The 14863-nt window shown below is 32.6% G+C and overlaps 1 protein-coding gene across 6 annotated transcripts in view; it reads left to right on the top strand.

Moving 5' to 3' along the window:
* The window catches only part of MED18 (mediator complex subunit 18), a 33264-nt gene that overhangs the window by 17240 nt on the left and 1161 nt on the right, over positions 1-14863 (top strand). For all 6 annotated transcript variants that reach the window (XM_076471440.1, XM_076471438.1, XM_076471439.1 and 3 more), the window contains exons 5-7: positions 7931-8009; positions 12015-12101; positions 14753-14799. In XM_076471440.1, the coding sequence (XP_076327555.1) occupies positions 7931-8009; positions 12015-12101; positions 14753-14799 (213 nt within the window). The remainder of the gene's footprint in view (positions 1-7930; positions 8010-12014; positions 12102-14752; positions 14800-14863) is intronic.

Genomic DNA, 14863 nt, shown 5'->3' with positions numbered 1-14863 from the left:
TTTTTCATTTCTACTTCTGAAGTTTTTAGTAAGCCTGTCTACTATTGAAGTTGCTCGATACTTGTCTTAGCTCTTCCATTTTTCATAAGTCAATAGACAGTGGCATGTGTTTGAGGATTTGAAAGTTTTTAATGTTTTTTTTTATTTAAGATAATTTGGGGATTGGTTAGTCTATCTTCTATAATGAGAAAAATGCTATAGAGTCTTGTAACAAAGATTTAGTAAAATCATTTAGTGAAATAAACTGCAAAAGAAAATCAACAAAGATTCACTAAAGGAAAATTTTTCTCTAGTAATTGTTACTTTTACTCAAGGGTGTTACCTGTTTGAATAGTAGAAAATGTGTGTACTTGGTATACTTAAATTATCAAAAAACTTTTAACAAGGTACTACACAGAAAATTAGCTATGAAAGTTACATCAGTGGAGGTTGGAGAAAGAATAGTTCATTGGATTGTAGTGTAGTTTGGTGACTAAAAGCAGAAAGTTGTTGTTAATGGAATTCAGTTAAACTAGACTTGTTTCTTGTGGCATGTACCAGTGCTTGGGTTTTTGCTTTATCTTGTTTACATTAATAATATTGAAAGGGACATAATAAGTGAATTAATAAAGTTTGCTGATGACATTTATCTCTTGGGTATTTCTAACTACTTTGAGGATGATAAGTATTACAGAATGAATTGAATTAGTCAATAAGCTGAACAAATAGTTTGGCAAATTGCTTTTAGTTATATTCAATGCATGGTTATGTATTTAAGTAATTATCATAATTTGAATTACTCAGTATAATTAGTAGTGTGTATGAAACAAAAGGATCTTAGTAGTGGTGGGTAAGTCAGTTAAGCCAGATAGCACTCTGTTTTTATTGATAAAATTGTGAGAAGTAGACATTGATTACAAGACAAAAGAAATAATTATCTATTTACAAGTGACAAGTTAGGCCTCACTTTGAATAATGTTAACAGTTTTATACTCTATTCCTAAGAAATGAAATTGACTTCTCAGAAAGGGTTTAGAGGAGGGCTAAGATGGGATTTCTGACAATGGAATGGTTATCCTTTGTGGATGTAATATGATTGCTTAATCTAGTTTCTTTTGAGTAAAGAAGGGTAAGAGGTGATCTTATTGAAGTTTACAAGAATATCCAAAAGATTGATGAGATATCAAGTCTTTGATTCCTTTGTGATGAATTATGTAGGTTAAAAGGTGAGAAAAGAAAAGTATAAGATTTAAAAAAATGATAGGCTGAACTACAGTTTTATTTCTCTAGCAGGGTTATGATATGAGTTGCTGTCAGAATTAGTGGAAGCTAGCATTTTTCAAGAGTTTAAGGAGGGAGTTTATAATTCAGAAATACTACTTACCTTTCTTCACCACTAAAAGTTATTACGTTATACATACTCTCACTCCTACACATGTCTGCATGTATTATGCCAGCGAATAGGAAAGTAATACAACCTCCATGAGTACTATCACATTATCATTGGCTTATTCTTTCCTTGTCACCACCTGTATGCAGATGTTGATGGTTTTTATTATGTACTGGAGTTTTTTTGCTATTTTGATCAGTTTTCTCTTTATTTATTTTGGTATTCCTTCCGCCTGTTTCCAAGTTCATTTTCACTGTCAACCTCAGTCACCCATTTTTCTTGATGAAGCATCGTATCTTTGTCTTCATGTGTGGGATTTATTTGATCCCTTATGAAATGTATGGAATTTTCCTGCAGAGAAGTTTATTTTCTCTTTCCTTTTTGTAGATCTTCTACCTTCTTCTCTCACTTTTTGTTAACATAAATGGATTGTCTACTTTCTTGGTCTCTCCTACATTCTCATTGACTGGGTTATCCTACAATTTCACATCTTCCTTTTTTGCCAGACTTCTCAACAAGGGCTTTTCCAGAAACTTTTATCTCTTGATTGGTTATAATCCATTTCACTTGAGTTCACAGACCTCTCTAAGATTTCTTTTGTCTATCATTCCCTTTCTCTAATTTGTTTCGTCTTCCCAATTGGGGCACTTGTGTTGTTCTTTGAACTTATACATATATTCTTTGAGCCTTTGGTCTCCTTCTCCTTGTATTATTTGTCTTTTAAAACATATTTTCTTCTCTTTACTTGCGATCATAATTGTTCAGACATTTATGTCTTGGAAGTCTCTTATACTCAGTCATAGAGACCAGGTGATACTACTACCAGGCTACTACTTTCTTCCCAGGAGAGCAATGTTGCATATCTATTTCTTCAGTATATGATCGTTCTGATCCTGGTTGTCTATTGTGTCTTTACAGATTGTTTGTTGTTGCCTTGTTGTGGTTGCCCCTTTTCCCTGGAAACTGTCATTCCTTATTTTTACTGTAGCAAACCTCCTCCTCTCATGACCTGCCCCTTTCCACCTTCAGTGATTGGGTTCAACAACTCATATATTTCACACATCTTTCTTTAGCTGAGTCTGATCTTACACTTTTTGTCTTCTGTCATATTGAGCATATCACAACCTCTCATCTCTTTATTACCAGCCCTTGGAAGAGATCTTACAGGATAGTACGTTGACAACATCTCACATTACTTGCATCATTGAATAGTTTCCTTCCAGTCACCATCCTATAATCAACCTAGAGCCTCTAGTGTGCTTATTTTTTGCTTTTGCATTTTTCAGTCATTTCAATGATATTCATAGATTTCATGGCACCTCCATCTATCTAACATGGTTTCTGTACACATTCTGACAAATTGCAACTTCCTCAACTAAAACATAAAAATGAACAGGATGAGATAAAACTCACCAGATCATGTGTTACATTAGGAACCATACTCTTTATTTTTTCATGTTTTGTAGTATTGGAACCTGCCATGTGGTTGGCATTGCCTCACAAGGAATACTCACTTGAAATATTTATTGGGTGGGTAGAATGAAAAGAATTAAACTTGTCTGCTTCTGCTTAGTGCCTGTTGTTTAGTTAAAGTTTTTTGCAATTCTGCTTGGGCAGTATGCCTATGTAACTGACATGACCATTTTTTACCTCTTTTACAAAATGAAAGATACCTCTAGGAGTGGGCCTGCCATTTTCATTTGGCCCACATTTACTATCTTTAATCACTATACTGTCTCTTGATTGAGACCCAATTTCAGATGACTGTGTCTCATGACAGTGGTCCACAAGGGCACACTTTGGTGTTCTCTCCATTGGGTATTTCCCACCTCCATTTTCTTCTAGTGGAGTACAAAAGAACCCTTACTTTCCCAGTCCTAAACACTAGAAAGATATGGAAAGCTTCTTTCTGGGAATGGTGCCCCCCCTCCCAGTAATGTACCATTTAGACCCACCACTTGTTTGAGATATATGACTGGATTATTACCTATTTTACAGTACGCCCAGTTACAGTATGTATCAGTCAATTATTGGTAGATATTTCCATTCTGATGGCATATGGATGTGCCTCAGGAAGAACATGGTACATCAGTAAGTACAATATCTTATCTCAGATAAGTATTCCTCTAAGATGGAATGGCCTTGGGGCCTAGCCACATTACACATTCTCATGCTTTGCCCAACTTTGTGACTTGTTACCACTGGAACTGGGTTTAGTCAATATTCTTTATTGTAAATATCTGTAATATATCAAAAAATAAAATGAAAACAAGCTGGGCAGATAGTATTCCATGTTTGAGAAGGATCTAGTCTCCCATTGAGTATGGCTTCTCTAGGCAAACCCTGATTTCATATAAATTGCCTCAAGGACTTTTTCTTTATGTCACTTGTCAGAAAGGAGCTCTCATTTTTGTAATTAGTCTACACCATCTCTTCCTTCATTTTCAGGGTGAGATTCTAACTCTTAGTGGTGCAGAGATAAATAGGATTCTGAAGATAACATTTTCTTTATCTAAAGATGTATTTCTGATATCGTACATTTATTCTGGTCATACCTGTAGTTATTCTCTTTCAATGCTACCCTCTATAGACAAAATGTTTTTTCACATGTCACAAGCCTTTTGCTCCCAATACTCCATGGTCATTGTGGTTCAACTGCATCTTGCAGGTGAATAATTATGGGACAACCCTTCACCAACAGGAGTGCAACACACCCTCCTGATCCATGTGACTCCCTCTATTAAATACTATTGAACTATCACTTTTTGTCAGGCAGTGCTCTAGTGCAGGTATTTTTTATCGTGTTCTTTTCAAGTGTTTTTTGCATTAACCCTTTCAGCACTGAATAACAACTTTTTTAATGTTTAGCATGGCGCTGAATATATATATGTTTGATACTTCAACTAATTACAGTATCTGTACTAAAAGATGATATCTTGGCAATAACTCAACAAGAGTCCCTGAAATGTTCAGTGATTGTACCCAATACTATATATGTTAAGTTCAATACATAAGAATAACAGGAAGGTCACCTGCTTTGCTGAGCCTTCAAATCGACTGAGGTCGCCAATTTCGCCAAAAGAGTTAATATCTCATATAAAGTGGAAATGTCTGTACTACAGTTTATTTCTGTGGTTTTACATGATAATTTATCTTTGTTCTTATTTTTTACTAATTTTTCATCATTACATCATGAATTCTGAAGTTCATGTTACCACTTTGGAGGTTTTACCCTCTTACTTCCAGCACAATTAGGTTGGGGTACTGAACTTAGAAATTGTTTTTCACTTATCAGATGCCAGCCTGTTTGAGTTTGATGTAATGTTTCACATGAGCAATCTTTTTACTGCACTTATTTTGATGTTGGGTTTCTGGATTTATAGTTAGTTGTGCATTTATAAAATGTGCCTTTTTCATATATTGGTTTGCACAGTATACGCTTCTATTCTACTGAACTTGAGGTGAAGACACTGTGGACTCTCCTCTAATCACAGATCGAAGATTATAATTCTGATACCGATTGTTTTTGGACTGGAATTGACCTGCTGCTTTCAGTCTGTCACACTATAGCCACTTTTCCCCTTGAAACACATCCATTTTAGCTTTTCCCATATCTCTGGATATTTCTTCTGTAGGATTGAGATTGTGAAATACTTGATTCAGATTCCAATTCAACCATTTTTCTTTTCTTTTTGGTTGTGACCTTCCATTTGTTGACTGTGTGTGTGACAATTGTTTCCACACTGAACATAAGTGGTGTGATCTCCCACATATGATGCATTACTGCAGGGATCACAATTCTGGGGTGTGTTTTAGATGCTTTGAAAGGATACTAATTTTTGTCCTTCACACCAATCCCTCCACTTGGTCAGTATGGGATTTTAGCTACATGTATATGTGAACAAAAGTAGTGTACTATATCAAAGGTATTATTTTCCTACACTGAAAATGTATTTCTGATAGATACTTACTATCCCTCACACTTCCCACCCTTCCTAAATTTGACATTATAGTTCAGTTGAATTGATCACAGAGTCACTTGTGGCAGGAAAGTGTGTTATACACCCATTGGTGTTGGGCTGTCTCACAATGAGCACATGCAAGATGCAGTTGAACCACAATGATCATGGGGTATGTGGGAGTTCGAGGCTTGTGGCTTGCAAAAATATTTTTCCATATAGTAGACGGCATGAGGGAGGCAGTATTGTACTGTGTAGGAAATAAAATTTTCAATATAGAAAAATTATAACTTCAAATAAATACTTCTCTGTACTACCATCATACCCTTCCCATTTGCTTTGTCAAGAATGAACCTATTCTTACAGGGATTACTGTGCATGGAGGTTCTGTCACCTTTTTATTGATGGAAGGCTATAGCATTATAATTAAAACATAAGCTGGCACAATATGCAAAGATAGATGTAAGGGTGGGAGTTTTTTAAGGCTTGTGGCTACATAGGAAATTCTACGGTAATTGCATACAAGGTAATATATATCTCTTAGTGGTGTAGAGAGGTGAATATCTTTTTGAAATACATGTATGGAAAATGTTTTTTTTCTGAAAGACAAAGGGTTGATTTAAAGTTTTACATAGTGGTGGGTTTGCAGGGACAACCTTGAAGAGTCAAATGGTTCTTTGTTGCCTATAATGTTATTTGAGGTTTAAGTGCCACATTGAACTTGATATTGGAGTAAAAAACTGTTTTTCACATAAAAAAATTAAAGTTTGATGGGTTTTTGATGTCAGATTATTATAACATTTTAAAATTTAAAATCAACATTTATCATATTTACCAATTAATGATTTTATATATTTTTAGTTGTATTTCTTTCTTTCTACTTGTTTGATCATTTTGTAGACTAACTGTAATAAGAAGATGTAAGACACTGCAGCAGATGCACAACACTTTGAGAATATGTAACTAAAATCATGAAAAGTTCAGGTATTTATGAAAGCCAGTGTTAAAATTAGGATTTGATATCATATTTGAACAGATCTCACTGAATGCATTTTACAATTGTAGTTTTACATATTTTTTTATTATCTAATGAAAGATATAAAAAAATTAACAACATTTTCAAGGTAGTCACTTGTTTTTGTCCTCCCCTGTGTGTATGTGTATAAATAGCTTTCAGTACAACTTCTATGCATTTAATGATAAAGAAACAGTTGGCACAGTGTTATTTTTTATGGAATATAATTATTTGTTGAATGTTACCATATTGACTCGTGTATATCAGTTAGGCATAACTTTACATAGCTTCACTACATGAAAGGAAAGTATTTATTTCAAGGAGAAATTTCTTCATGACATTAAAACCTAGATGAATAGGTCTTATTAGCTCAAGAAATGGATTGGGAAGGTTATTTACTAGTTATTATGTTTTCAGGTTTTTGTAGAAAGGTTGATAATCATGATAGTCTAGACTTTCCTTTTGTTAAGTTTTCCATACTCATTCATGAGTGTGCTTATTCTATTGTGTGTCTATGGGATCTACAGTTAAGAGACAGATGGACTAAGACTAAGTTGTATGTAACTGACCAACAGCAAGAAATTGCTTCTTGTTACAATTTTAAGGGCCTGGCATGATCAGGTGCTTGACTTGTAATCTGAGGGTCATGGGTTCAAATCCTCGTCACACCAAACATGCTCCCCTTTCAGCCATGGGGGTGTTATAATGTGATGATCAATCCCACTATTTGTTGATAAAAAGAGTAGTTGAAGAGTTGGCAGTGGGTGGTGATGACTAGCTGCCTTCCCTCTAGTCTTACACTGCTAAATTAGGGATGGCTAGCACAGATAGCCCTCGTGGAACTTTGTGCAAAATTTAAAAACAAACAAACAAACAATTTTATTTTAAATAAACTGTCTCGAGCATTTTTATAGTCATTGTCAATGTAACATAAGAAAGGTAATTTTAAAAATCATACAAACTGTTAAAGCACTGGATTGTGCCTAAAAGTAACCTTTATGCATTTGGTAGTAAAGTGCATCAGAAAAAACACCATAGACTTTGTTAATTGTTTAAGGTGGTTATAGAAAGAAACAGTTCAGTCTGTGTTTACTCCAAAATTTTCATAAGAAAATTGATGACATTATTAGAATTATTTGTAGATATGACAAAAAAAATTAACTGGTATAACACAGAAACATTAATGAATACACTATATGCAGCATGAAACATGTTGTTGACCACGAATTGATCATACTTGAAAGGCACAGTTATTATTGTTTAGCATCTGGACCATGCCTGTTATCACAAATATTGTATCCTTTGTTGTAAAATGTAATACAACTATTCTTGTTCATTACATTAAAAACAAACATTTTTTGAGGTACTTATGTGAAAAAGGTTGTGTATGTTGTTGTTGTTGTTACCTTTAATGATAAATAAGAATATTAAGATATTAAAACAGCTTTCTGGATTGTTCTCATGTTAATGATGGTTTTATGCAAACAAAAATTATCTTGGTATTTTTGTTTTTACATAAATTATTAGGTAGTGTTTTACATAATGTCCAGTTAATAATGTCTAATTGCTTTTTCTCTTACGTTTTAGATTGGAATCTGAGTTTGTATTGAAAGGACAAGTTTTTAGGAAAGGAAGAATGAAAGTTATAGTTGCTAAAGTGTATCAGGTAAGATATAAGTAAGTTATTCTCACCAACATAAATTTGTTTTATGTTATCAAATAATGTTTTAATGCTTGTTTTCATTGGGAAGGTTCTTATAGGTTAGTTGGTGAAAACATTGGAAAGTCCAGTCCATTAATTAATTATAGTTTTAGTTATTTCTTCCTTAATGTTTGCTACAGGCTACTCTCAGTATCAGTAATAAACAGTTGTGGGTCTAAGTCTTCTAATAATGTTTTGACTTTCAATAGAATTACTTAGTAGTGGCACTACAACTAAGATACAGCTGAACTTATTTGTACAGTAACTGAATTTATGCAGTTATTAGCCCTGTTCTGAATATTTCACTATGGCTGCCACTCTACCCCACTGAAAAATTGACTCAGTGCTTCAGTGATTTTTGTATTTATAATGTAGTTTTGTTTCTAGACACTTTGACCACTTTGTTGATCACTAATATTCACAAACATTATAAGTATTGTAGGACTACTTTTAAGACCTTTGATTTTAATGTGTCCTCTAGCTAACATCTAAATTACAACATTGAAGAGTATAGCTTACAACACTGACCCCTTCCTGGATTGTGAAGTCCCTTGAACAGTTCTGTTACAAAAATAAAACACTTCACTAAACTGTGGTTTTATCTTCTGAAGCCCATGGTGTATAGATGAGATGGTGTTTTGTCTCTTGTCTTTACTTGCTGTCGTGTTACTTGAATTCTTTGGGCAGGTGGTTGGTCAAATCCAATGGTGGTTCTGTTTTTGTTGATTCCCTGAAAGTGATCTTTTCAAGAACTCTGGGCCCTTCAGCTGGTTGAGTTTCCTACAACAAATTCTTCTCTGGAGCTACCAAATTGTTTTGCCAGTGTTTTTCTGGAGACAGTCATGGTAAATGACTTATGGATTATGTAAATCACATGGTTTTTTCAGTACAACAGATGTCCTTTCCAAAAACTTGCTTAACTTTTAATTTAATTTTTTTGCAGTGGGGATTGTATACCTACACTTTGTCACCAAGATTATTAACATCGAAACAACTTTTCACTTTATTATAAGCTGGTATAAGTCTTTTCCAGGTGAAGCTACATTTGATATCAGTGTTGTTCCTTGGGATAAGAGTATAGGAAATCAAATGGCACTTCAAGTTCTTTCCTAATAATCAGTAATAATGATGTGTTGCCTGAACTTTGCATACTATTATATAATAACTTATCAGTAACAATAGAAGATTTTGACTACACGTTTTGAGATTTTCATCCACATAAGGGGTTAATGAACTTAACAGTGTATGGTTGTATTTTTCAATCATGCCACATTCTTGCAGACAAGGCTGATACAAAGTTCTATCCCTGATCTGACTTCCAAAATGGAACAACTTTCTTCTTCTGGATTGAGAACATTTTGTGCTTCTGGTTATTTTATGAAACAGTCCATCACAACCATGATGTATTTATTCCCACTGCTACTTTGTAGCAGAAGACCAAACACATCAACAGTAAATCTCAAGTGGTTCTCCAATGCGATACTGCTGTCTCTACACATACTCTTTCTTTTATGGACCTTATTTTACTCACAACATAGTTTACATCAGCTTTCTTACTGTTTTAAGGCATCATACATAATAGGAGCATTCTCTTTCTCCTTACAGTGGCTTTCTAATATCTAAATGTAGAGCAGTTGGAGGACTGTGAAGATGTCAGAGTACTTCAGAATGTTTTTGTGACAACACTGACTTCTATAGCCAAAATAAATAGATCTTCAATTTCTTGAATCAGAAGTTCAGCAAACCTTGTTTGATTTTGAGTAATTTGTGTAAACAATGAGCTGTGTGAGAGAATGAATTTAACAAAATGATGAGAGTAAGAACATAGTCCAAGAAATCCTCTTTATCTCTTGTAACTTCTTTGGTATTAGCCAGTTCTAGACAGAATTAACTCTTTTGATGGATTTGATTGAATCACAGAACTTGTAACTGCTTTTATACTTACAGTTTTCACACCATAATTTGTAATATACTTTGTGTATATTCACAAAACTTGGCAGAGTTTTAGTAAACATTACAAGTGTTTTGTATACAAAACATTTTAAATTAAGTGTTCTTACTAAAGATTTGTCTGTGAATATATAGTATTTCTATATACTAGTACATGTGCTAAGTAATTTCCACTTTAAAATTAAAAATACTTTTCTTTGTTTCAGAAATATCAAATTTTAGTTGCATAATCCCTACAACCTAAATAAGTTTCAGATGTTTGCTTTCAATAGATTTATACTTTATCTCTTATTTTTTTCTGCTTTAGCTTTGTGCAAGGCTTTGTTTGTGAACCCTCCCCCAAATCTAAATAGATGTAAATTACTTTTTTCTTTCAAGAATAACTTCAGATTGTAACATGAAACTACATTTGTTTATTCAAAATAACTTGAAACTGGTAACAGTATACATCTGTTTCTAATTACATTTTATTGCCCTTTGAATCCTATAACTGCTAACTGACTATTATAAGTTGTAAATCACTTTGTAAATGTGCAGTTCACATTATGCTATTAAGTTATATTACATATGAGTTGCTCTCAAGTGTGCCTTTAAAATATATATATATATATATATTATTGTTTCACCTAATCTAACCTTAACTAGCATAAAAGTTTACTATTTTTACATTTTAGTTACTTTTATAATAATAAAGAAAACATGAAAAACAAAAAACGTACTTATATAGTTTTTGTTTCTTTGCTGTTGACAACACTTAATTTTACTTTTTTATATTAGTATTGCACTACATAATTTTTTATTTGATTAAATAATGCACCAAAGAACATGCAATACTAATGTGCAAAAAGCAGACAATGTACCCAAACTGTTACAGTCTTTCTTGTTTTCTAAGTATGTGACAAGTGCCATTAAAAATCACCTAATCTAGTTGATGTGTCTCCTGTGAGAATCAAGCTTGAGTTGAAAGAGATCTTCACAATTCTATTGAAAACAATATAATGCAATACATTATTTAATATATTAAAACCTTGGCTTTGTATTGGTTATAAATAGTATGGTATTGAATATTAGAGAGAACTATTAACCAATCATGTTTTTTATAATTTTAATTTATAATTTTATTCTTTATAGTTTTTTTACTTTTCTTTTTATTCTTTTATTGTCATTAATATCCTCTACTGGTACAGCAGTAAACCTATGGATTTACAATGCTAAAATCAGGGGTTTGATTTTCCTTGGTGGACTCAGCAGATAACCGGATGTGGCTTTGTTATATTGAAACACACATTATCATTTATAAAACTTTGATCTCATTTATGCATCTGTTTATAAAGCCAAGTTATATTTTGTTTTCATCAAAATAATCCCACTTCTAGCATAATTGTTGGGCAGGTTCTTTTATATTATTTGAGGAAAATAGTATAGTCCTGTTGATGACAATAGCAAATTTGTTTGTTTCTTCAAGAATGTTTGCTAGAGAGACCCATCAATAATACTTGTGTGTAGTTGTAGGCTTAAGTTCATAAATATCATTTTCACCTGTACAATTGAAAAACTGATTAAATGCTTCACTGATTTTCATACTTATAAAGTAGCCTTGTTTCTAGACATTTTGTAAAGTTCTCAATTGCTAATATCCCTCAATATTTTTAGGTATTTTAAAACTAATTTTATAAAATAAATTTACTTAGCTTAATATTAAAAATATAGCTTACAGCAATATATAGTAGAATGAATATTTTCATTTCATAGTAATTATATATTCCAGGCAAATACTTTGACCTTTTCTTTTTTCAGTGTAAAAGAAGTCCATCTATATGCTTGAATAAAAGCATACCATATTAATGTTATTATGTGTTCCTTGTAAACAATTTATCTGATTTCAGAATCATTTCTTTATCAACAAAATCAAGTATTCAGTAGTTTATTTTTATTGCACACCCTTATGTTAAAACATTGCTTTGTGAAAAATAGCAAGTGTTGCTGTTTAAAAGAAATCCAACAACTGTTTTGTTACAGCTTCTTCAACAGGGAAACCCAAAAAACCTGGAGCCTATATCTCAGTCACATTTAGTTGAGCTGAGTGTGGTTGCTCCCTCTGGACAGGTCAGTATAGTGATTTTATAATTTTATGTTTTTCTCTCACCCTTTCAGACTATCTTGTTTCACCATAATTTTAACTTCTAAATATTTTGGCTATTTTATCTTGTTAATAATGTAGCATATCTTTAAAAATCTTTTATTGAAATATATATGTTGTTTTACTAAAAGGATATGAAATGATAGTGACTCGTAAATGAATTTTGTTTATACAAAGTTATTTACGTAGGGTTGCAACAGTCCTGTTGTAATCATTCTATACTGTATAAGGTGGCAATTGTATCCTAATCATTCTACACAGTGTGAGATAAAATAGTCCTATTGTGATTATTCTATGCAATATAGGATAGCAATTATGTCCTTATCATTGTACACAGTGTGAGATAATATTTGTATTGTAATCATTTTACACAGTGCAAGGTAAAATAGTTCTATTGTAACCATTCTATACTGTGTAAGATAGTAGCAGTTCTATTGTAATCATTCTGTACTGTGTGAGATAGTAGCAGTTCTATTGTGATCATTCTGTACTGTGTAAGATAGTAGCAGTTCTATTGTGATCATTCTGTACTGTGTAAGATAGTAGCAGTTCTGTTGTGATCATTCTGTACTGTGTGAGATAGTAGCAGTTCTATTGTGATCATTCTGTACTGTGTGAGATAGTAGCAGTTCTATTGTGATCATTCTGTACTGTGTAAGATAGTAGCAGTTCTATTGTGATCATTCTGTACTGTGTGAGATAGTAGCAGTTCTATTGTGATCATTCTGTACTGTGTGAGATAGTAGCAGTTCTATTGTGATCATTCTGTACTGTGTAAGATAGTAGCAGTTCTATTGTGATCATTCTGTACTGTGTAAGATAGTAGCAGTTCTATTGTGATCATTCTGTACTGTGTGAGATCGTAGCAGTTCTATTGTGATCATTCTGTACTGTGTGAGATGGTAGCAGTTCTATTGTGATCATTCTGTACTGTGTGAGATAGTAGCAGTTCTATTGTGATCATTCTGTACTGTGTGAGATAGTAGCAGTTCTATTGTGATCATTCTGTACTGTGTAAGATAGTAGCAGTTCTATTGTGATCATTCTGTACTGTGTGAGATAGTAGCAGTTCTATTGTGATCATTCTGTACTGTGTAAGATAGTAGCAGTTCTATTGTGATCATTTTATACAGTGCATGATAGAAGTTTTGCTGTAATCATTCTATGTAGTGTAAGCTAGTAGAAAATACTGTAATTTTGTAGCAGTTATGTTACTTCTGTGTAATGTATTATTGTAGCAGTTCTTTTGTATTCCTTCTATATAATGTATCATTGTAGCAGTTCTGTTGTATTCATTCTGTATAATGTATCATTGTAGCAGTTCTGTTGTATTCATTCTGTATAATGTATCATTGTAGCAGTTCTGTTGTATTCATTCTGTATAATGTATCATTGTAGCAGTTCTGTTGTATTCATTCTGTATAATGTATCATTGTAGCAGTTCTGTTGTATTCATTCTGTATAATGTATCATTGTAGCAGTTCTGTTGTATTCATTCTGTATAATGTATCATTGTAGCAGTTCTGTTGTATTCATTCTGTATTATGTATCATTGTAGCAGTTCTGTTGTATTCATTCTGTATAATGTATTATTGTGGCAGTTCTGTTGTATTCATTCTGTATTATGTATCATTGTGGCAGTTATGTTATATTCCTTTTGTATAGCGTAACATTGTAGCAGTTCTGTTGTATTCATTTTGTATAGTGTGAGATTTCAGGATACACAGGCTTAGGGTTGCAGAATGTGCATTAAAGGATTTAGTAAGATCCCAAGAATATTATTGTAGAGCTAACAGGAAGGTTGTTTTAATCATTCCCAGGGTAGTGTTCACAAAGTATGGAGTGTTAATTTTATCTTATGGAGTATTTGTATCAATACAATGTTATTCAACTTAAAGGTTGTTTTGTCTGAGTATAGCACCTATAGATGTTAACAGAATAACTACAAAACAATATTTATTACATGGTATCTCTGATGCCAGAGTAGCACACACAGAAATGGGACTGAATTAATACAAATTTTAGTTCAATAAAACCCCCTCTCCACCTTCAGTCTCTAGAAGTTACATCTCTACAGACCTTAGTTACTGTCTTGCCATGTGAGCCTCATAATATGCTAAACATAATACTGATACCAGTGTAGCAGCTTAAGTTGTGCAGAGTTTAGGAGTGTTTTAATAATTTAGATTTTTAATAACACTTTTTATACATGTAAGGTTTCTTGAAACTTGTACTATGATTTAACGTCCATAGTAGTTTAATGTCTGACCAAAATCTTTATCTATTAACATAGTGAGGAAATATCCTTTTTATTGATTCAAAGTGAAATAGGTAAAAGCAATCAATAATTAGACCTTTTAAATTTTTGGTTCAATAATTTACACTTATTATTTTAAGGTTGAAATAGTTATGCAACTGATATAACCTGCATGGAAAGCTGTTTCACATTATAGAACTATTTTTATTTTAGTGATTTTAATTATTTGTCAAAAGAGATGTGACACAAAAGGTAATTGAGGAACTTTACAATGATATGAATTGTACTTTCAGTAATTTGTATGTTTTAATAATAAGATTATTAATAGGCTGTTTTTGCAAAATAAATTTTTCTTCTTAGGATGCTCTAGCTGATGAGGTTAAGGCATTTGCAGAACAACTGAAACCGTATCCTTGTATGTCTGTAAGGACTTCAAGAATTGTTAAGCAATATAAATACAACACTATAATA

This window comes from Tachypleus tridentatus, chromosome 12 (assembly GCF_004210375.1).
Source record: "Tachypleus tridentatus isolate NWPU-2018 chromosome 12, ASM421037v1, whole genome shotgun sequence".
Classification (NCBI taxonomy): domain Eukaryota; kingdom Metazoa; phylum Arthropoda; class Merostomata; order Xiphosura; family Limulidae; genus Tachypleus; species Tachypleus tridentatus.
This window is presented reverse-complemented; position numbering and strand designations above follow the sequence as displayed.